The sequence below is a fragment of the Chondrus crispus genome, genomic scaffold (genome assembly GCF_000350225.1).
Source record: "Chondrus crispus Stackhouse genomic scaffold, scaffold_265, whole genome shotgun sequence".
Lineage (NCBI taxonomy): Eukaryota > Rhodophyta > Florideophyceae > Gigartinales > Gigartinaceae > Chondrus > Chondrus crispus.
The window spans coordinates 14,408-37,106 of record NW_005179143.1 but is presented as its reverse complement, the minus strand read 5'-3'; the positions used below and the strand labels follow the sequence as shown (position 1 = coordinate 37,106).

At 52.7% G+C, this 22,699-nt stretch overlaps 5 protein-coding genes; 4 read left to right on the top strand and 1 right to left on the bottom strand.

The window, feature by feature from the left end:
• Positions 1-8,218: 8,218 nt before the first annotated feature.
• On the top strand, positions 8,219-8,737 carry CHC_T00005025001 (hypothetical protein). XM_005716370.1 is given in 2 exon segments: positions 8,219-8,428; positions 8,429-8,737. The coding sequence occupies 1 exon segment, from the start codon at positions 8,219-8,221 to the stop codon at positions 8,426-8,428; it is 210 nt and encodes a 69-aa protein (XP_005716427.1). The 3' UTR covers positions 8,429-8,737.
• Positions 8,738-9,627: 890 nt separating this feature from the next.
• On the top strand, positions 9,628-11,027 carry CHC_T00005024001 (hypothetical protein). XM_005716369.1 is given in 2 exon segments: positions 9,628-9,939; positions 9,940-11,027. 1 exon segment carries the CDS (start codon positions 9,628-9,630, stop codon positions 9,937-9,939), a length of 312 nt encoding a protein of 103 aa, XP_005716426.1. The 3' UTR covers positions 9,940-11,027.
• A 3,024-nt stretch (positions 11,028-14,051) lies between these two features.
• On the top strand, positions 14,052-18,328 carry CHC_T00008636001 (WD40-repeat containing protein). XM_005716368.1 is given in 2 exon segments: positions 14,052-18,161; positions 18,162-18,328. 1 exon segment carries the CDS (start codon positions 14,052-14,054, stop codon positions 18,159-18,161), a length of 4,110 nt encoding a protein of 1,369 aa, XP_005716425.1. The 3' UTR covers positions 18,162-18,328.
• A 770-nt stretch (positions 18,329-19,098) lies between these two features.
• CHC_T00005023001 (hypothetical protein) lies at positions 19,099-19,317 on the bottom strand. The gene has a single exon (XM_005716367.1). The coding sequence runs from the start codon at positions 19,315-19,317 to the stop codon at positions 19,099-19,101; it is 219 nt and encodes a 72-aa protein (XP_005716424.1).
• Positions 19,318-21,515: 2,198 nt separating this feature from the next.
• Positions 21,516-22,208, top strand: CHC_T00005022001 (hypothetical protein). Its single transcript, XM_005716366.1, has one exon. The coding sequence runs from the start codon at positions 21,516-21,518 to the stop codon at positions 22,206-22,208; it is 693 nt and encodes a 230-aa protein (XP_005716423.1).
• Positions 22,209-22,699: the final 491 nt, after the last annotated feature.

Below are 22,699 nucleotides of genomic sequence, written 5' to 3'. Positions count from 1 at the left end.
GGGGACGCAATTTTGCGTCCCAATTCTCTACGACAGAAGACAGGATTTCTGTACTTCTCAAAGTACAGGGCTTCATGTGCAACAGCATTTGAGGACCGTGTCTAAGAAACGTGAGCGTAGAGGACCAAATAAAGGTGCAACGTAGTAACTAGCGCAGCCGGTAGCGGGATCAAACAGACGAAGATCGGGGGACAGTGCGAGTCACAGTATCCGTCAACAATCAGCAAGAGAACGTTTACAACTAATTCACTGAGCAACTGTCAAAGGGATGCAAAGCGGAGAGCAAAGAACGAGAACTGAGCGATAAACAGGTTGAAGCGATGGAGGTACTTGGTAGAAAAAGTGGGAAGTCACACACATAGAAAATGTAGCACACGCAGACAGTGGAAGCTGACAACGCAAACAAATCTCGAGATACGGGAAGTGGTCCGAGGACGCTTTTTGAGCAAAGGCCATGTACTTGGATACTTCCTTGAACATAGCCTAACTTTCTCACTCTTCCTCTTTGAAGATAAGCCAATATTTCTTAGCCAAGGTTTGCATGACAAGAGCGACTCTTGAAATTTGTCATCTCAAACTGTAGGCATCCTTCGAAAAACATCAGCTGAAGAGTATCCGCTAAAGGGCTATCTTTCTTGGTCAATGGATCAGATAAGTTTTGAGGAGCAGGTATTCAAATAACGCGATCGAGTTGTTTGGTCTCATAATAATATCTGATCAACTGAACATCGGCTCGAATTGAACGATCTTCCGGAACGTGACTGTTGAGAACTGGGGGAGTGTGTTGGGTTGAGAGCAAAGAAAAGGGGTTGATCATGTACTCTGCCGTTTACTCGTACGATAGCGACTTGCGTCCTATTTATACTGTACTTTCTTTACAGGTTCCAAGGAGCGACTTGGCCTTCAGAAGCGCAAAGACTTGCGCAAGGACGGCACGTCATCGTGCGAAAGTTGAGAGAGGAGGCACACCTAACGTGGGACTACACAGGAGCGCAGGGAACGTGGCGAGAGGAATGCTGCAGTTGAAATCTACGTAATTCTCAAGCCTTATCCGGCAACAAAGCAGAGCTGATACACGTAACAAATTCAATTACGCCAACATCTCGCATGTTGGTGTAACAGCCCTCTCTTCAAATGGTGCCTATACACTGCGTGCAGCCATGACGAGTTCAGCATTGGGATGATCGTCGAGGTATGCATCAAGCATATCGGGAATGTCTTCTGCAATATTTTGGAACGGCTCTGTTTTGGAGAGTGATTGATAGTGCTCTGAACTAGAGGTCGTACAGAAGTCCATTCCTGGACCCCCATGCGAAGCTCAGAGAGCAGTGCTCGACAGGCGCGCAAAACCTCCTTGCAAACCACTTCTACTGTCCCATTTCCCTGCGGTGAGTACGGTGTTGTGAAATGGTGGTGAGCATTCAAAGCCTGATTAAGCTTGGTCATTAGATTGTTCTTAAAATGTGGACCGCGATCAGAATTCCACGTCAACAAAACACCAAAGGTCGCAAACCACTTTAGAATAATTGAAGCAGCGGTTTCTGCGGTTGCATCCATGCAAAGCTCTGGCCAAACAAAGGACGACGCATCATCCTTTAGAATCAATACGTACTTGGGCAGGTCAACACTGTCAACCATGAACAAAAAATCGAAATGGAGAAGTTCATTTGGTTTTTCGGCATGAAGTGCGTGCCCCATGGGCCTTGGAACACGATGGCCCCCAATAGTCGCCAAGCAGTGTAGACAGCTACGACAGAACGCCTTGATATCGGTTTCCATTCCGTGCCAAAAGAAGTGTGGCTGAAAGCTCTTTACTGTCGTTTCCCAGCTGCGGTGTCTCCCACGGCCACAGTGCCCTATAACACAAAGCCGAATCTGCAGAGTAACAGCAGCACTTGGAACCCATACAGCATTTTTATCCGAAATAAAAAGTCCATCGCGCTTGGTTCCAGGGGCGTTTTCCTCTCCTTTCTCAATGGCCGCGATCTGTACGGCAGCAATGTCCTTTGCTGAAGGCCAAGTGAAGTCAGGGTCAAGCTCGGGGGCCACGGGGGCTACAAAAAGTGATGAAAGTCTCAGTATAGTAGAAACGGGCTTCGCACCCCAGCGGGAGAGGAGGTCTGCCCATACGTTCTCATTCCCGCTAATGTGGGAGATAGTGTAACGGAAAGCAGCCAATTGCATCGCCCAACGTTGAATTTTGTTAATCACATTCCTTGCGATACTTGGAGAAGAGCCCGAAGGGTTGAAAATAAATGTCAGATTCTTATGGTCCGTGAAGAGGCAAAAGCCTTCCCGACGCAAGAGCATATAATCTAGTCTTGTTACTGAGGCGATAATTGCAAAGCCTCTTTCTCTGGCGTAGACCAGCGCCCACTGGAGCCCTTGAAACTTCCAGAGAGGAAGGAGAGCGGTTCATAATGCTGCTCAGAGAACGGAAGATCGACATCTGTTTTTGACACTTGTGTCAAAATACCGGACCTGTGGTCCTCCGAAGCATCCGTAAAAAGTGATAATTGCTTACTTGGGTCCGGATGTGACAACTTTATTGCATTTAAAAGCGCCTGCTTCAACTTCTCGAAGGCATTTGTTTGGACGTCGGTCCAGATTGAGGAATCAAGGTACTGGCGGGCGACGGATTTCCGGGTACGCTTACCAGCTGCTTGATACACTTGTTCAAGAGCTTGCGCCAATGGCGCAACAATAGTTGTGAATTGAGGAATTGAACTGCGCATCCAATTTGCTGCGCACACGAATTGTTGAAGGTCTGCACTAGTTCTTGGTGGCTGCATGTTGAGTAGTGCATCCATGCGGCTGGGATCCATCTTAATTCCCTCAGGACTTATGATACGACCACACCACTTGACCTTCCGAACAAATAGTTCGCACTTCTCTGCATGCAGCTTGATATTGTATGTGCGGCAAATCTGGAAAAGTATCCGCAGCAACTGTAAGAGATCTGTGGCTTTCTCACCGCAGACCAGTAAATCATCTAGCCACTGGAGACACACATCACGCAGAGGGATTAGCAGCTGCTGAAAAACACTCTGGAAGAACGCAACAGCATTTGTCTGGCCATGAAGTACCCGTGTCGGGCTAAATACTCCATCAGGTGTGATAAAACTTTGGCACTCTTGTGCGTCCTCATCCAATGCGAGTTGAAAATATCCGCTACAAAGGTCAATGACCGCAAAGCAAGTAGCACCGGCCAGTCTTGATGTCACGGTCTCTACGTTGGGCATTGGCCAACTGTGAGAGATCGTTTGGCGATTGACCGGTCTCAGGTCCACTGTGAAACGAAATAATTCACGACCTGCTTTTGGGACTATCAGGGGCGCGCAAGCCCACTGACTGCTGTTGTTGGGGTAGACAAGGCCAAGTCGAAGTAGTTCGTCAACCTTTGATCGCAGAAAGTCCGACTGCTGGGGGCTGTAGCGCCTCACCTTGACACGTATAGGTTCGCTGTCTGGTTGCAGTCTAATCTTCATAGCAGGTACCTTCACTGGTGGGTCTGAGCCCAACCTTGTCCGAAAGATGTCTGAATATTCTATCACTAGAGTGCTGAACTCATAATGATTTTCCGTCCGAAGACCGTTCTCTTTAGCCTTCTCGATGATACGCTATAAACAAAATTGCGTGTGCTGCTGATCCTCGTCACCCGAGTAGTCTTCTAACAGATCTGAGGTCTCTTCTTCTTCCAAAAAATCAGACGCTGCCTCCATTCGCTGCTTGAATGCCTCTTCAGACTCTGAGGATTGATCGAGAAGAGAAGGAGGATTATCAAAGGAATCACTAGCCTCTGGGAGTGGCTCAGACGCTTCGGTTTGTGGATGGGGAGCCATGAGAAGGCGAGCTAGAGCCGGAGTGGGAGTGATGGAAAGGTCACGAGTGGCTGGATGTCCAGGTTCAAAACCAATATTCGAGAAATCGGCATCGTGGAAGCGGCTGCGCACATTTGCCAAATGTGAATCCAGGTTGAAGCCCATCGATTGCAACACCGGGCGAGAAATCAGTACTTCTGGGACAGTCTCGTCAAACACCAAGAATTCCAAATTACGTAGACGTAGCGGTCCTTCCGGAGTGTTTATCGTAGTGGAGATACTGGTTTTCTTCCTGCATTCAATGATTGTAGGTTTTCCTGCGTCAGTCGTGTCTAACGCCAACCTCATTAAAATTGGTTTCGTCAATGGTAGCTGTGGAACGAATACCCCGACGTCAGCCAGCATACTAAGATGTTGGACGCTCAAAGCAGAATGATCTGCACCATAGTCACCGCTGACGACAACGTCGACAATGTCGGCCAGTTTGGCGAAGTACCTCCCGGATCTTTGAAGCGCATCAATCGCCTCAGGGGGTTGTGTCAGAGCACTGATACGTCCAGTCTTGGACTTATTGGCCCAGTAGTCCTGTAAAAGCGTCTTTATCTCTTCTGTAGTCGAGTTTGGACAGTCCTTTATTCGATAACGGCGGCCCGGACACTTAGACTTATTGAGACACAGAGGAACTTCAGGTGCGGAAATGGTCGTTCTAGATCTGTCTGCAACCATACCCGTAGCCCTGTACGGTACGTCATTTTGTGAGTGAGACCGGTCGTGTTTTGCAGGAGGCGTCTGCTGGCGCTCTGATGTAGAAAGCGACTTATCGAAATTTCCTGTCCTTTGTCCCTGGCTTGCATTTCCGGAGGTACCCTTTGGGTCTTGCCGAGATTGATCTGTAGGCCTCTCGGATGTACGAATGGAGACAAAATCATCACAACTAATTGCCTTTTCGACGACATACTTGTAAAAAGGTAAAAACTGTTTACGGAGGGCATACTGGCCGAGAAGGAGATCATTCTGCACTTTGAAACGAAGAGCGGCGGGTTTAAGGAGACCACAAATATGATCGACTGCCACCTTCGGATTTTTTTCGATTAGAGCCTCCCATTTTCTGGAACGAAGAAAGGCCTTGTAGTCCATGAATAGTGTTTCAATACGCATTTCTGCGTCTTGTTCAAAAACGTTGATGCGTACAGAAGTGCGAACAGCGTTGTCTAGCTCTGTGGGGGAAAGAGAGTCGAGCTCAACGATATCCTTTTCCTGTAACCAGGAGTGTAAGATAGTTTCTGTAAGATCCTCAACCTTGGTGATTCCTTCAAACTCCTCAAATTCGACGAGAGAGAGGAGAAGGTCGGGGTCGATGGAAGACTTAACGCTTATGAGATTCAGATTCCCACCAGACAAATTTGCATCTTGAAGTCGAAGCAAATAACGGTCACGTTCCCTCAGAAAATAGTGGATATTTTTCCTTCCGAGCTTCCGGAGCTCGGGATGAGAGATCGGTGTGAAGAGGTGTTGTCCTGCGGAGGAGCCAGTCGGAGGCGCCATGCTGGGACAATGACCCAGGATACTCAGTGATCACTGTTGAGAACTGGGGGAGTGTGTTGGGTTGAGAGCAAAGAAAAGGGGTTGATCATGTACTCTGCCGTTTACTCGTACGATAGCGACTTGCGTCCTATTTATACTGTACTTTCTTTTCAGGTTCCAAGGAGCGACTTGGCCTTCAGAAGCGCAAAGACTTGCGCAAGGACGGCACGTCATCGTGCGAAAGTTGAGAGAGGAGGCACACCTAACGTGAGACTACACAGGAGCGCAGGGAACGTGGCGAGAGGAATGCTGCAGTTGAAATCTACGTAATTCTCAAGCCTTATCCGGCAACAAAGCAGAGCTGATACACGTAACAAATTCAATTACGCCAACATCTCGCATGTTGGTGTAACAGTGACAGGAGGAAAGCGAGTCAAACAAATCCTTGGAATCTGCAATCAGGGTAGTAGGGATAGCTGTTTTTAGAAGGACTGACAAAGCGGATGAAATCAGTAGTGCTTCATCAAGAGCAGCACCTGCTGCAAGTGTTTCTGCCGAAGCTGTCGACTTAACAGGACGCCTTGATAGATTGGATCTCCATGAGAGTATATGAAATATAGAACCACGATTTATATCGCCAAAGAGAAGTCCGCAAATCATACCGAGCTGACCGTTCTCACTAGGGCGAGCTGCATCCGCAAACACGGTAACACTGAGATGATTCGTACCCCGTGGTATCTTATCATAACTTGTTGTGGATCCAAGCTGCTTAAGTTTTCTCAACATTGCGGATTGGTTACATAGATCATGTACATTAGCAGCATTGCGCGATTGTTGTAGATAACTCGACACAAATGAAGCAATGGGGAGAGCATGGATACCAATAAAACCAATAGAACCATTAATGGCGTTGTAATGGAATTTCTCTATTGCGTTCAACTTTTCGTTAATCTGCTTTCGTCTTGTACGACTAACGTTGCAAGATGTTATTCCAGAACGCTTCTGATCAGCATGAACATGTATACCGAAGTCCGGTTCTTGGGAAACTTCAAGCCCGAAGAACCAACATGAACCAGGAAGATGGGTGATTGTACCCAACTCATACGCTTCTGTCAATCTTTTGAGAAACCGGCGCTTGTGCGTTTCACTTCCACCGATTAAAATATCATCAGTTACCTTAACCATGATAAGAACTAAACTGCAATCATCAAGCATGTAGAATAACTGCAGAACATATACGAGTGTGTTTAGTCCAATATCATTGAACGTTTGATCTGAGTGAACTTGCCATTTCGCATTGGCGTTCACCAATCCATAGGTTGCGACTGTAAGAAGCCAAACAAATCTATGATCTGAGCTTTCTTTCTGGGGAATAACATAAACGTCACGTTTAGCAGAACCAGTCTGCAAGAATGCGCCTTTCACGTCGATCTTCGTGAGGTACCATTGAAACATCACACATATTGAAAACAGAGTACGAATTCCTAGACGTGGGCAACATGCCGAATCAGTTTTTAAATGTTCACGATCACGATCTTCATTCCCATGAGGAGCTATACGAGCCTTACATGTTAGAGATGCATCATCTCTAGTTTTGATCTTATAAAGCACATGGCTGCAAGTAACATTAGCATCTCTGGGGACGTCAGACTTGTGAATACGAATGCACTGATTAAGGAAGGCACTCTCTTCTTCGCAATATGAGTTGGAAGTGATGTAAGAAGGCAACCCTTCAGCCTGGTGGATGAGAAATTCTTTTGACTTGAACCAATCGTAGAATTGACTCAGAGCGTTTTTTTCACAGCTAGTTAGCTCAGTACCAGGAAGTAATTCGATGTCATTCCCGTGTAGTGTGCGATCACTCGAGGTATGAGGAGTAGTGGAACTGGAGCGAGTTTGCATTGGGTGTAAGGAGGTAGCGGAAGGCTGATCCAATTGTGTTGTGCCTTGAACATTTGCAACATCTTCTTGCGGATCTGGTACAGTGCTATTGGGCGCGTCCGTGGAAGTATCATTGTCATGATCACTCTCTGGTGATCAGGATCAAATGTAGATTGTTCGACTGGGGTATATGTAACGAGCTCTTGTGGTTCATGAGCTTCTAAATTGGGAACTAATGATGAGTTCTCGGGACCACCGATCTCACCATCATCATCATCACGCGGAGAAGTAACGCTACGATCGTTAGAAATATTGGTGACCTCTTCGTCATCCGCGTCATCGAAAGAATTCATAAGGTCAACTTGGGTATCAATATCGGCTGAAAGCTCATCCATTGCTTGTTGTATCTCAGATGCTGACACGTTAGCACATACTGCTAAACGTGTATCTTCAATAGCAGCCTGTCTTTTTCGACCATATGCACCTGGAACAGACCACGGCCATGGGTGCGGCCTGTGAGTGAGTGTGTAGCGCGAGCCGATGGAAGGTTGGTGGAGCAGATTTTTCTGCCATATGACAGTTTTGAAATTCAAGTGGGCATGGATTGCAGGGGTGAAGTGTATGGATGTCAGGTGGAGAAGTCCGGGGGAGAAGTAACAGTTTTCGCGCGATCTGCTGAGAAGGAGACGAAGATGGTTCGATTAGAGGGCGAGTTCGAAACGGAGAGCCAGGACCCAGGGGAGCTTCGAGCAAGCAGGCGCAAAAGGGGTGGGTGTTTGGGGGAATATTTTGGGATGCGCATTGGAAGAGTAACCCTCGAAGTGACTTGAGAAAAACCGAGCGTGACGAGAGCTACCTGCGCAAGTTTCTGTGAGAGGAAGGGGTATGTTGTTGTGGGATATGACGACGGGACGTTAAGGCTGTGGAGTACATCGGAGAGGAAAGTATTGAGAAGTTGCCGCGGTCATAGGTCGGGAGTGGGTTGCGTTGCAATGAGTGTGGAGTCCACACTCATACTACACGTCTTCCGTCCACACTGCGGACGGAAGACGTGTAGTATCTGGATCGGAGGATATGAGTGTGCGGGTGTGGGACGTGGAGACGGAAGCACAAGTTGGGGAGGCGTTAGTTGGACACACGGGTTCGGTGGTGTGCGTTGCGATGAGTGGGGACGGAAGACGTGTGGTATCTGGATCGTTTGACAAGAGCGTGCGGGTGTGGGATGTTGAGAGAGGGATCACACTTCATACCGGGAGGTTCGAGGATTAGGAAGAAATCACGAGTCGGTTCCTGAGGAGGGCAGACTTGGGTACTGCTTCTCGCGCAGGACGAACATCACAAATATTTTCAAGGTACGGAGAAAGGTACGGAGAAATGTGCAAAGGCGAGAGGATGGGTCTGAGGCTGTCTTGGCCCAGTTGGACAATGCGTTAGACTTGCAGATGGACCCCGATCACGAGGTCGCAGTTGCAAGGACGGGCCATCTGGTTGCTATCATGAAGCTAGTTGTGTAGCTAGTTGTGTAAGTTAGTATCGAAGTGCGATGGCCGTTTGGCGCCCGAGACATTAGTAATGCGTTTGCAACTGTTGTGGCCAGCCACAGGCACACAGTCCACAACGACAGGGAGTCGGGTTTCGGAGTTCGTAATCGGTCCGTGAGCCGGTCTGGAGAGGACGGCTAAGGAAGGAACGAGGTTCTTGGCCATTTGGTGTGACCCAGAGCGAAGTTGATGGTCGAGAAGCGGGTCCGAGGAGACGGCTCGGAGTGCTGACGACCAGCTTGACCAGTCGCGTTTGGTCAAGGGCGGTGACGGTGTTTGATGTTCGTGATTGTCTGCCTTCCCAACAGTGGTTGGGTCGGCCTTTATATTGTATCGACACGAAATCAGCTACTACCCTTCTGGGTTCTATAAAGCCATATAAGGCATATCAAGGATGCTACTGTAGACTTGTTGGTAACCAGTGCCCCATAAACGGAATTATCAATCAGATGCGTAGGTCTATTTGCGACAGCGTGCCACACTGTTCGCAGTAGTTCTGTAGTGGGGAGGGTTTTTTGTTTTGTTATGAATGCCTGAGAAGCTTGCTTGATGGAAGTATGGAAGTTGCAGTCCATGTATGTGTATGTATGAACTACCGACCTGCTTGACTTCATCACTCGGTAAACAAGTCTAAGGATGCGAGCGGACCTGACGCGAAATAAGTGTTGCATTGCGAAGGCTTGTCCTCCTCGAAGACAGTGGACTAAGAAACGATATGAAACGTTCACAGCGGCATCAAGCATTCGGACAGAAGCGAAGCAGAGGAAGTTGTTATTAGTGCATCAACGGTGTGTTCAGAAGCGTTGCAGACCGGCTCAAAGCGGGGCGCGAATCTCAATGTTGAGAGGCGATGGGCACACATGCATAGGTTCACACGTGCACAGGTCCACACGTGTGAGAAGAACAGTGGACAAAACGAGGCCAACTTTTTTCTTCAATTTTACGATAAATTTGAGCTTCCATCTGCTCCACGACGCACAGACATTGTTCCCCTGCCGTTCCCCTCCTCCGAACCGCTCGTCCTTGGTGCGTCCTTGGTGCCCCTCGTCCTTCGTGACAAGCAGCGGCCTGCCAAGTCTCTGTCATCGGAAAACGTCCCTCCCTCTCCCTTTACGGAACGTCGGCGTCGTAATTCATTCCAATTAACACCGTCTCCGCAAGGGCATCGGTGAATATATGAGAGACAAGCACTGGGCAAATGGGAAAGTGTCCTGGGCGACACAGGTGAAACAAGCGGCCCCCAGTGACAGACCGACCACGATAGGCTGTCCGATCATAGCCCGCAGCGAGACGGATAAGCAGGAGCGAGACCAGAGACGACGAAGAGGCGAGAAAGAGGGCGCTGCTCTATGAGTTTGTCGATTCAACAGTGGCAGCTGCAACTCTGCGGGAACACGTGTTACACGTATCCGCGGAAAACTATCCTCGCTGTATCCTCGCTTGCACTGTAATGCACAAGGGGTGCAAGTGATACTCCTTCCGCGTCCTCGTTCCCGCTACTCCCTCTTCCACATCTCCTCCCCGGTCTCTTCCCCGCACCGCCTCGCCACCCCCACCAGCACCTGCACGCTCTCCGCGAGCGCCCTCGTCCGCCGCACCAGTCGCTCCTTCTCGCGCTCCACCCCGCGCATCCACCCCGTTTTCCGCGGCGACAGCAGCACGTCCAGCTCCTCGAGTACGCCCCCGCCCTCTATCCCGCTGCTGCTGTTTCCGCCGCCCATCCTCGCGCGCTGCCAGTGCTGAGGGGGGGGGGGGGGGATGCTTACCAGTGGATCGCGGCACGCGGCGGCCCCGACTTTTATGCACACTGCTCGGGCGCGCGCGAGCAAGTACGGCGAGCGCACGCGCGCTGTGCATGGGTGCGGCGGGGACGGGCGAAACCCGGCCGCCCGCGGCGACGGACGCGCGCGACACCGATTGTGTCGAGCGGGCGGCGCGCGCAACGGAGGCGGCGGCACGCAGTCGGACGCTCGCGCTTCGGGCGGGCGGCGCGGGCGGCCGCGGGATGCGCGCATCGCTGGGCACGGGCGGGAAGCGGGGGGGCGTGGTGCTTGCGCTGGGGGTCGCGCGTGGTTTGAACGGGAAGCGTTTGCGGGCGGAGATGCAGCGATGCTAAGTGCGGCTCAGCCCTGAGGGCGTGTCTTAACAGGCTGGTTTTTGGTTTGCCTTGCCCGGTTTTGCCAGGAATACTTTTAAATTCTTAACAAATACCGTATGCTTCTTAAGCCCTTGCTTTTCTTAAACACATAAATTAAAACGTAGGAGCCACTCATAGCACGCCAAGTCACTTCTTTGGGCAAAGCAAAGCAAACCGCAGCAAGACGGGGCAGAAGACGCAAGGCCGTGGCGTGCGGCCCTGGCCCCGGCGCTGGGGCAGTGCGTCCCGATTCGCGCTACCCCGCCGGCACTGGCCATCTGCCCGCACCTCTGCGACTGCGACTGCGATCGACCGCGCTCCGCGTGGAGCGCGGCGGCGTGGTCACGTGGAGAGAGGGCGCAGTTGCGCGCGGCGGACGGCGGCCCGCGTAAGCTGGAATGCGTCTTATATCTGCGGGAGTCGCACGGGGAGTCTGCGGCACGCAACAGGTGGCCGCGCGCGCGTTTTGACCGCGCTCCCCCACTGGGCGGCCGCACACCCGGCGCGCCGTCTTCTTGGCTGGCAGCCGAGAGGCCTGAGGGGGGCGATGTGTTCCATGCAGGCAGTCACTTTACTCACCGGGGAAACGCACGCCAACGGCGCCAGGCTCCCTACCTAGAGCAACTCTCGCTCTACGTCGGGATTGCCAATAATCGCATGCCGTCCCTCGCCTACGCGTCCTGGAATACCCTTTCCAAACGCGCGCCACCCACCCACCGTCGGTGGCAAGTTCGATAAGCGCTGTGCGTCCCTCTCCGCGCGCCCTTGTTCCCGATGCAGGCCGAAATACATCCCTCCTGCAGTGCAACCGCTCAGTGCACTTCCCCGCGAATAACCAACACGGAATAACTTGAGGTGTGAAGTTGAGACGTCAGGAGTTGGCATGTGAAATTAATGGCACCAGACTCATCGCGCACGTCTTCGCACTGACCTCGTGTGTGAAGGAAGGGGTTGCCCGCGAATGGAATGACACTGTAGCCAAAATAAGGGTAATTGTAGTGTTTCTCTTTTTGTATCGCAACTTGCGTCAACAACAACCGTCTCCAGCCAGATACTTGGATACCGGCAGATACTTAAGATGCTGGCTGAGCAGCTCCCCCTTGCAAGCTGCCGGCACACATAAAGGAACTGCGACCTGATGAAAGGGAAGGTATGGATGTATTCTTTTCTTCATAATTCTCGACATCGCTCGCTCGCTCGCATTAGCAGCACGCATCCGTCGGAGACGATGCCGCCGCGTGTCGGTAAAGTGCTGCGTGCGGGCAATCAGAAGATTTTTGAAGAGGACACCGCCGCGTGTCTGAAGCAGAAGACCGGTCACCTCCGTGCGTCCGTCGAAAAGCGAAGTCGGCTCAGTGCGTTCCGAAGGAGACGCTGCCACACAGCGTCACCGGAACAATATCAAGCGCCCATACCATAACATTAAAAGTTCGCCCTCAGTAGTATCCAATTTTTTCAGAAACTATCTTCATGTGCGGAGTGCATTGGTCCACTGGATTCCAGTGACTGGAAGAGGGTCTGATCTCTGGCACTCGTGTACTCGGTGTACACGTGCGGTGTGGATGAATCATGACACTGCTCGCCTTCCTCTTCGCACAAACACCAATTCGGCATTCCTCCCTTCACCCACCGCCACTTGGCACAGAAACATTCATTAACAATCACTGCCGAACTGTTTTTAAACATAAATAAACTAATTTATCCCCTTTATTTTTTCTAGGACAAACTCCCACATCTGTCCCCCGCCGCGGGCCCTGTCCCGGCAGATACCCGCGCCCCCCCGGGTTGCCACGCCGCCCCGCCCTCATGCGGCTTGCGATGGGGAGGCAGGTGACTGTTGAATAAAATATAAAGAGTTAATGCTGCGTTTAGTGGGGCGATCGTGGTCTTTTTTGTGGCAAAAAGGGGGTGAAATGGCTTTTCGTGTACTCTTTTTTCTCTCCCTCGTTGTTGTACTGCCTGTCTCTGTTTCTTCCCTGTGTCTTCACCCTTCCTTCTCCCATTTTTAAAGCTGCCCAGCTTCCACTTGGAAGCTCGCGCGGACTCATCTAGAAACCCCGGAATTTTTCTAAAATCTACTTCAAAAAATCAATACATTATTTAGGGTTCACAGCGACCGCATCGCATGGCGCCAGAAGCTGGCGACAGGGATGCCATCACGGCGAGAAATCGGGAGCAAAGTTGTAAGGAGGGTGTGTCTGGTGCCAGGCGCCTGGAGCAGGAAGGACACGTCCTCTCCTGTCCTTCATTCTGGAGTCCTTTGAAGCTCCCACTGCTGGCGTAAAAGTCATGTTTGTGCGTCGCGAGTGGAGGTTTAGGTTTGGGGTCCGGTTTTCTTTTTATTTTTTCGCAATTCTCCCTGTGCGTGCCTTTCTCTCTCAGGGCCTCCACGCTTCCTTCCCCGTTTGATGGCCGTCAAGCTTCCACTTGGAAGCTTACGCGGAACAATATAGAAACCCTTGAAATTACAACCAAAATCTAGTGCAAAAAATCAAACATTAATCATGCCTCACACAGCGAGAACAGCCTTACTAAACTCACGATGTGCCAACTTGGCAAACTCACGATGTGCCAACTTGGCAAACTCACGATGTGCCAACTTGGCCCATCGTGAGTTTAGTAAGGCTGTTTTTTGCTGCGTTGTTGGCACTGCCAACGCAGCAAAATTCCGCTCAACAGCCACCTTTTTCTTTGACGAGCGTAGGAAACCGCTCCACCCTGAGTGCGTCTTTCCGCGAAGAAGTCACACGGACATTCATTCACGGAAGAACAAGCGAAGCACATCAGCTCACCCTACTGACCTACACGACCGTCGCCACTGTTTCTGCTTTCGTCGACAACGACAAGAGTGCCGCGCGCTGAACGCGGACTTCAACCTTCGCGGCCCTGTTTTTCTAACAGCCGGTCCCGTTCTCACGCATAACACACCCCTAACACAATCCGCACCTCACCAACTTGTCTTTAGCTATTCACAAAAAAATGCAGGAAAGCTTCCGGCAAGAGTCGGGACCAAGTAGAAAACGGCGAAAGATACAGTCTCCCGATGTGTTCATAAGCCATGCTGGCCCGGACAAGCTACACATCGCACGTCCTCTTTCCGAGAAATTGCAAGCTCATGGTTTAAGTTGCTTCCTCGACAAAATCTCGATGGAGCCCGGGGACTGCGGAGAGGATGAAATGACGAAGGCTATGGAGTCTGCGAAGGTCGGTGTTTTCATACTTTCTCCCGAGTTTGCAGCTCGAAAATGGACAATGAGGGAACTGCGGTGCTTCCTGCGCCGACGAAAAGAAGCGATAAGCAGTGGGATGCGGCCACCGACATTGATTCCGGTTTTTTACAGATTAAGTATTCGGGAATGCAGAGAGCTGGAGCCCGATCGGTACCGGGATGATGAAGGAAGGAATATTTTTGAAGTTGAGAAGTTTTTCAGCGAGGAACGACAGCACGAAGCGAGCACGGATACGGTGAAGGGGGAGCTAAAAGAGCTGGCAGGTATTACTGGGATTGAAAATGACGGCGGGGCAACAAACCTGCCGGAAGATGAATTCGCCCATCCTGCAAGGGAACATCTTGTGAAACGAGTGTTTCTGTGGGTGAAAAAGAAAAGTGAGGAGGACTCAAGTGATGAGCAAGAAGCCGACCACCTTCACGATCTTATTCCACGAGCAAGCACGAGCATCGATACTCACGTGGCGGTCAAGCAAGGAGCGGACCGCTGTATTCAACAAGTAAGCGCGGCCGTCGAGTCGACCAGGGGAGGCACGGGAGATACCTTCAGGGCGTCGATAAGAGCCGAACATAATCCTGCGTCGATATGTGTGAAGCTTGATTCTCGGGGGAGCGATGGATTACCAAACACGTGTGAGTCGCGTCTAAAAGCGGCTGTGCTCCGAAGAGATAGGAACAAGCAAGTGGGTGCGACAGCAGTGGGACAGGGCGGAGTCGGGAAGACATGTGCCCTGCGGGCGATCGCGCATGACGATAAGATTATGGAAGAGTTTTCGGGAGGAGTGTACTTCATGTCGTTGGGGAAAGACGGAAACGTGGGACGGCTGATTGAAGAACTGTGTCTGATTGTGGAAGCGTCTGGTGGCAAGCAGACGGCTGCGGAAATGCGGGAGCAGAGCGAGTTTGGAAGGGTGTTAACGAAGGTACAAGCGTGGTTTTGCAGGCATGTGTGTCTGTTCATCATTGATGATGTGTGGGTGGTGAATGATATAGACGCGAACATCCTTCAAAAGTTGTCTGTTCTGGCTGAGACTGCGGGGGGCAGCGGGGGAAGGAGGAGCAGACTCCTGTACTCTACGAGGGATAGGGAGCTGCGTCAGATTGGAGAGCGGGTTGCTTTCGAGCCGAGGGAGAATGTAGGGAAAGAAGCAGTTGAGATGCTTGTGCACGCGAGTGAGGCGAATCGAGAGGAAGTGGATAATGCGAGATGCAAGGAGGCCGTGCGTGAAATACTGGAAATGTGTGGGGGATTGCCGCTTGCCCTAAACGTAGCCGGAACGAGTGTGAGGTACATGAGGGAAAGATGGGAGGGAGAAGTGTCAGAAGCATGGGGGGCGTACCTTTCGAGGATGAAGAGGCGTAACACGATTCGCGGTGAGAGTCCGAAGGACGGATATTTGTCGTTGGATGGGACATTGCACACGTCACTAGATATCCTGGAGTCGGCGGATGTGGGAAGCAGTGGGGAGACGGTTGGTGATTTTTCGTTTCGAAAGATGCACCGGAGTCTGTGTGTTATGAAGAAGCAAGACTGGATACCTTTGTGTTTGGTTGGAGATTTGTGGGAGATGGAGGAGTGGACGGAAAGGTGTGCAAAGGAGATGGAAAGGGTTAGATTAGTAGAATTGCAGTATAAGAAGGGTTGTGGTGGGTTGCGGGTGCATGATCTGACGCACGATTTCGCGGTGCAAGAAGCGAAGAAGAAGGAGGGTGTAGAAGAGTGGTATAAGAAGATGGGGGATATATGCAGTGCAGGAGGAGGGTTGCTTGCAATGAGTGAGGGCCGAGATGGAGAGGGCAAGAGCGGACGGGAGGAGTATGTTTTCGAGAACATATATCGTGTTCTGAGACAGGGTGGGTGTGTAGAGGAGCTGAAGAGATTATTTTTGAGTGCGCGATGGGTGAAGACAGTGGTACAGAGAGGCGGGGTTTGGCAATACGAGGAAGCTGTGAAGGGGTTGAGTAGAGATTTGAAGCGGAAAAGAGGAAGTGGGCAGGAGGTGGGAAGGGTAGGGGTAAATGAGGATGCAGTGGATGGGATGTTTTTGATGATGTCGAAGAGACTATTTTTGAGTGCGCGATGGGTGAAGACAGTGCTACAGAGAGGCGGGCTTTGGCCATACGAGGAAGCCGTGAAGGGATTGAGTAGAGATGAGGATACAGTGGATGGGATGGTTTTGATGATGCGGGCTGCGCGACTGAGTGTACCGTTTTGTGGTGAAAGTAGTGCCGGGATTTACTTTCAACTATATGGGCGAGTGAAGCACAAGGCACGGGAATCAGGTTGTGTGCGAAAGATCCTGGAAGAAATCGAGAAATACGCACCACGGCCGTGGGTGCGGCCTGTGAGTGAGTGTGTAGCGCGAGCCGATGGAAGGTTGGTGGAGCAGATTGTTCTGCCGTATGATAGTACAGGAGAAATTGAAGTCGGCATAGATTCCAGGGGTGCAGTGTTTGGATGTCAGGTGGAGGAGTCCGGGGGAGAAGTAACAGTTTGCACGCAATCTGCTGAGAAGGAGACGAAGATGGTTCGATTAGAGCTTGGAGCAAGCAGGCGCGAAAGGGGTTTGCAGGAAAATTTTGGGATGCGCATTGGAATTGTAACCCCCGAAGAGACTGGAGAAAACCCGAGCGTGACGAGCGCTACCTGCGCAACATTCTGTGAGAGGAAGGGGTATGTTGTTGTGGGATATGAAGACGGGACGTTAAGGGTGTGGAGTACATCGGAGAGGAAAGTATTGAGAAGTTTCCGCGGTCGTAGGTCGAAAGTGCATTGCGTTGCGATGAGTAGGGACGGAAGACGTGTGGTATCTGGATCGGGGGACATGAGCGTGCGGGTGTGGGACGTGGAGACGGGAGAACAAGTCGGGGAGGTATTAGTTGGACACACGGATGTGGTGTTGAGCGTTGCGATGAGTGGGGACGGAAGACGTGTGGTATCTGGATCGTTTGACAAGAGCGTGCGGGTGTGGAACGTGGAGACGGGAGCACAAGTCGGGGAGGCGTTAGTTGGACACATGGGTTGGGTGCTTAGCGTTGCGATGAGTGGGGACGGAAGACGTGTGGTATCTGGATCCCGGGACAAGAGCGTGCGGGTGTGGGACGTGGAGACGGGAGCACAAGTCGGGGAGGCGTTAGTTGGACACACCGGTTGGGTGCTTAGCGTTGCGATGAGTCGGGACGGAAGACGTGTGGTATCTGGATCCCGGGACAAGGGCGTGCGGGTGTGGGACGTGGAGACGGGAGCACAAGTCGGGGAGGCGTTAGTTGGACACACGGGTTGGGTGTGGAGCGTTGCGATGAGTCGGGACGGAAGACGTGTGGTATCCGGATCCAAGGACAAGAGCGTGCGGGTGTGGGACGTGGAGACGGGAGCACAAGTCGGGGAGGCGTTAGTTGGACACACCGGTTGGGTGTGGAGCGTTGCGATGAGTGGGGACGGAAGACGTGTGGTATCTGGATCCCGGGACAGGAGCGTGCGGGTGTGGGACGTGGAGACGGGAGCACAAGTCGGGGAGGCGTTAGTTGGACACACCGGTTGGGTGTGGAGCGTTGCGATGAGTGGGGACGGAAGACGTGTGGTATCTGGATCCCGGGACAAGAGCGTACGGGTGTGGGACGTGGAGACGGGAGCACAAGTCGGGGAGGCGTTAGTTGGACACACGGGTTCGGTGTGGAGCGTTGCGATGAGTGGGGACGGAAGACGTGTGGTATCTGGATCCCGGGACAAGAGCGTGCGGGTGTGGGACGTGGAGAGAGGGATTACACTTCATACCGGGAGGGAAGAAGATTGGGATGAAATCACGAGTCGGTTCCTGAAGACGGCAGACTTGAGTACTGCTTCTCGTGCAAGACGAACATCACAAATATTTGCAAGGGACGGAGGAATTGTGCAAAGGCGAGAGGATGGGTCTGAGGCTGTCTTGGCCCAGTTGGACAATGCAAGAGACTTGCAGATAGACCACGATCACGAGGTCGCAGTTGCAAGGATGGGCCATCTGGTTGCTATCATGAAGCTAGTTGTGTAGCTAGTTGTATAAGTATCAAAGTGCGATGGCCGCTTGGCGCCCGAGACATTAGTAATGCGTTTGCAACTGTTCGCGGTAGTTCTGTAGTGGGCTGTAGTGGGGAGGTTGTTTGTTTGTTATGAATGCGTGAGAAGGTTGCTTGATGGACGTAGCAGTCCATGTATGTGTATGATGTGTATGTATGAACTACCGACGTGCTTCCCTTTCGTCACTCAGTAAGCAACTCTAGAGGGATGCGAGCGTACTAAGGTGTAATAAGTGTTGATAAGTGTTGCGTCGCGAAGGCTTGTCCTCCTCGAAGACATCGAAGACAGAGGACTAAGAAACGTTGACAGCGGCGCCAAGCATTCGGACGGAGGGGATGTAGAGGTAGTTGAATTAGTGAATCAGCGGTGAGTTGAGAAGCGTTGGCGCCGGGTCAAGGCGGGGCGCGAATCTGAATGTTGCGAGGCGATGGGTACACGTGCACAGGTTGACACGTGTGAGAAGAATAGTGGCAAACGAGGGCAACTTTTTTCTTCAATTTTTCCGAAATTTCAACTTTACCATAAATCTGAGCTTCCATCTACAGTATTCCTTCACGACGCACAGACCTTGTACAGTACGCGTCTGTGTACACTGAAGGTACAGTACCACGGGAAATAGCGAGTGATGGTCGAGCACTTGGCGTCAACCAAGCGTGGCCGTGTTGTTCTGCACACCGCGGCCATCCCGTATTTAGTGTAGGCGGCCGGCGCACCACCGGCCCCTTCGTCTCCCCCTTCGTCTCCCCCTTCGTCTCCCCCTTCGTCTCCCCCTTCGTCTCCCCTCTCTACTCGAGTAAACTTTATATGTCTATTCCCCTCCCACGCATCCCCGGTCCCGTTGGGGCCCGCCCTCTCCTCTTCGCTTCACTCACATGTCTTTTTCTCTTGGGTTTCTACTTGTAGTCTAGTTTTTAGTCTACCGTCCGATGTCCTGGGAAGGGGGAGTTCCGCCGTAAAGTTACCACTATCTTCATGTTTCGTTCGTGTCGGGGGAGGTCGGGGCCGGGCTGTTGACAGCCTGACATCAGGGTCTCCTTTAAGACAGCATGGACAGCCATGTTTGGATGGAGTCGGCGAACGCGGACGTGTACGCGTGTACACGCCGTACACGCCGCCGCCGCACTTGACATTTCTGGAACGTGGTAGTGCATTACAGTGAAATGCGTGAATCGCGACACTTTCCTTGCCTTCTTGTTCTCTCTTCCGGTGACACCCCTTTTCACCCACAGCAGCAGTTGAGAAAGTGGTTTTGGAGAATGCTTGCTGAACGCACTTGTCCAACGCAAAACTGTACCTGCATCGTCTTGCAGAACATCAGGAAAACAGTTAGGAAAACAGAAAGCACGCAGTTGCCTTTTCGAAATGGCGTTGTTGGACTCGAAGAGGACTCGAAGATATCAACGCAAAACGTTTCAAGGTTTGCTCCAAAAAGCTTCTCTACCCGGCAGTTTTAAAAACAACCGGAAAGGGACATCCCGTTCCCACAAAGCCCTATCTTTTCGCAACGCAGAAGTCAACTGCGGTGGCGAAGATATCTTTTTCCCTCTTCAGAATAAGCGAAAAGTGACCTCACACGAGGAACAACTGTCGGAGAAAAACTGGCGTAGACCACAGACTAAAGAGTTGGTGGGACATGGACAGGAGCAAAAAGAGAGTTAGAGGGTCCGGCGTGAGTCGAACACGCGACCTATCGATCTGCAGTCGATTGCTCTACCGCGCGTCAAACCGCTGAACTACGAACCCAATGTGATGGGAAGACTGTGTCTTCGGGACTGTGTCTTCGGGACTGTGTCTTCGGGACAGGTATTAAAACTGGGGGCGAGTCCATTGGTTGGGCAAGGGGAAAACGACAGACCGCACCGGTACCACCTTTGGTACTGCAAAGTCTCGTCTCTCTCAGCGTCTTAGTTATGCCATATGGTCAAGCGTTGCCTCAGCCACCCTCGCCCGCATGCCTTATCATGGCGCGGCCTTATCTTGTCCCGCCCAAGTGTGAGTCTTTGAAGCCTGCCCTATGATATGGCATCGGCCCCCCCTTGATTAGTGAAAATAAAACTGACACAAACGACAGACATGCAAGGCGGGCGCAAGGGGCCGCCGATGACGTGGACGGGCGGAGCGGCTCCGCCAGGGGGACGCGGGCGCGTACGCACGGTACAGCGGGCTTGGTATTGCTGGCGGCGGGGGCGGCATCGAAAGTGCAGTAAATTTACCGTAGGCGCTGGACAGATTGCTCTCACGCTGGCGCGGTGTCAGCTGTACGCGAAGGTTCTCAGTTGCCCCGAAGCAGTTGCCTCGAAGCGGTTGCCTCGCAGCGGCGTCGAGAGAGACGTGGAGGGCATGGTTTTCCGGGTGCACTCCAGTCGTTGGCGAAGCAGTGCGGGGGCAAGCGACGCAGCGATTGGGTGCAGAAGCGCAGCGCAAGGGTCGGAGACGGTGCCTGTCGCCGCGGCGGGGGAATTTCTCCAACTAATTGGAAGCGCAGGGCTTGGGTACAACTTTACTTGTACCCACCGTACAACTTTACTTGTACCCACCGTAAAGTTGCCGTCTTGTACAGCTTGTACTGTACCACGCTGTTGACAGCTTGACATCAAGCTGGAGAGGCCACGCCGTGCCGATTCTTGGTGGAGAAAAGATGTGTGTGCGCGGGGCGGAGGCGGTGGAACGGAGCAGCAAGGATGTGACAAGGCACCAAAGCCGACACGTCCGTTGCATTGCTATCTCTCCGTACACGTTTCGTACGCATACGTGTGAACGAATTCATTCATCAATTGGGCATGCCGCCACTACCCATTGCCCGGCGACACCCCGCCATGCCCGTCTCGCAGACGTGCCAGGTCGCATCGCGCTGCGGGGAGGAGCCCCTCTCAGGGAGCGAGGTAGTCAATCCGTCAGCGTCAACGCCCACCTCCGCCGACGTCTACGAGCAGCGAGCCAGCAACAAACGCACAACTAAGAGAGATATGCGTAACGGGGGCAGACGACGTCAGACGTACAGAGCGATTGATAACTGTGAGGCAGGACGGGCAGGGACAGAGCAGGGTAGAGCAGAGCGGAGCAGAGCGAGGGCGAGAGCAGAGCAGAGCGAGGACGAGAACAGGTACTGTGAACGGAGTAGAACGGGTACTCGGTTGTCTTTTTATTCAATGGGGACAGTCATTCAGAGTTGGTTATATACTCTTTACTAGGCTAGAGCATTTCTTAACTTGGTTAGCTTCATACGACACGTAAGGTGTCTGTAGCTATTTGGACAAGTTGAGTCACTAACCATTTGGACAGGTTGAGTCAGTAACAATCTGGACAAGTTGAGCAAGCAGCAAGTGACATGCAACAAGCTCAGTATTGCATGTCCATAAATATGACTATGGCAGTCATATTCATAGCAACTACCCAAAACTATTTTAACAAAAGCCGTACGTTAACAAGTTATGCGACCCTCTTAACAATGTACTTGCCAACAATGCTTCCATCAAACCTATCCGTGACGTCCTCCACGAGCGGCGCGATGTTCTGCGGCGGCACGGTCGGCTCGTCCAAGCTAGCGTCACCCGGGTCCGTAAACTCGCTTCCGCTATCTGTGCCCGCGTCATACGCGACGAGGAAGCCCGCCGCGCTGGGCACGAACGCCCCGCTCCGCGTGCTGAACAGGTTGCGGTTGCTGATCTGCACGATCCAGTCCGGCGAGGGCGCGATCATAGCGAGCGCGGTCAGGAACGGGTTTGCGCAGTTGACGGACACTCGGAGCGTCGTGGCGTTGCCCGCCAGCGTCGGCCCGTCCGCGGCGACGACGGAGTGCGTGCCCTTGCCGCGCAGCGCGCGCGCGGCCGCGAGTATACCGGTGTTGTTGCCCGTCTCCGCGATCGCCTCGACCTCCGGCGACGCGAAGCCGCGCACGGTGAGCAGCGACACGCGGTTGGAGTGCGTGACGGCCGTCAGCGGCGCGAAATCCAGCCCGGAGGAAGGGATGCGCGTGCCGAACACGGCCGGCGATAAAAAGTTGATGAACGTCACGTCGTAGCTCGCGTTGCCGCGGCACGCCGGGAACGACGCCGCGCACAGCGTGCACAGCCCCAAGAGGGCGACGAGGAAGCGCGGCGACAATGCAGGAGGTGGGGGGGCGGTGCGGACGGCTGCGGGGTTGGTGTGTGGCGGATCAGAGGTTTCGTCTGTACCGCGCCGCGCGCGGCGGTATTTATGCCGAAGCGAACGGAGGCGAGCCCTCGCGGGAGGCGGCGTCTCACCCCGCCGCCCGCATCGCCCGCGGCGTACGGGCGCGGCAGGGTGTCTGCCGGCGAAGGCGCGCCACGAAGCCGGCGGCAGCAGGGGCGCGCAGCGTTTCTCGCGCGGAGGCGCCGGGGGGAGAAAGGGCGGCGGCGAGTAGGGCGGCGGGGCTTGGGGCGGGGCGGTGGGGGACGGGGGGACGGTTTGTGGTGAAGGGCAGTGGGGGGAGGGGGGGGAGATCTGTGGTGAGGGGCGGGGCGGTTGGGCCAAATATCTGGGCGGTTGGGG

Excerpts from the sequence above, each read along its gene's own strand:
- CHC_T00005025001 (XM_005716370.1), top strand. The coding sequence starts at position 8,219 with ATGAGTGTGGAGTCCACACTCATACTACACGTCTTCCGTCCACACTGC.
- CHC_T00005024001 (XM_005716369.1), top strand. The coding sequence starts at position 9,628 with ATGCATAGGTTCACACGTGCACAGGTCCACACGTGTGAGAAGAACAGT.
- CHC_T00008636001 (XM_005716368.1), top strand. The coding sequence starts at position 14,052 with ATGGAGCCCGGGGACTGCGGAGAGGATGAAATGACGAAGGCTATGGAG.
- CHC_T00005023001 (XM_005716367.1), bottom strand. The coding sequence starts at position 19,317 with ATGTCAAGTGCGGCGGCGGCGTGTACGGCGTGTACACGCGTACACGTC.
- CHC_T00005022001 (XM_005716366.1), top strand. The coding sequence starts at position 21,516 with ATGCAACAAGCTCAGTATTGCATGTCCATAAATATGACTATGGCAGTC.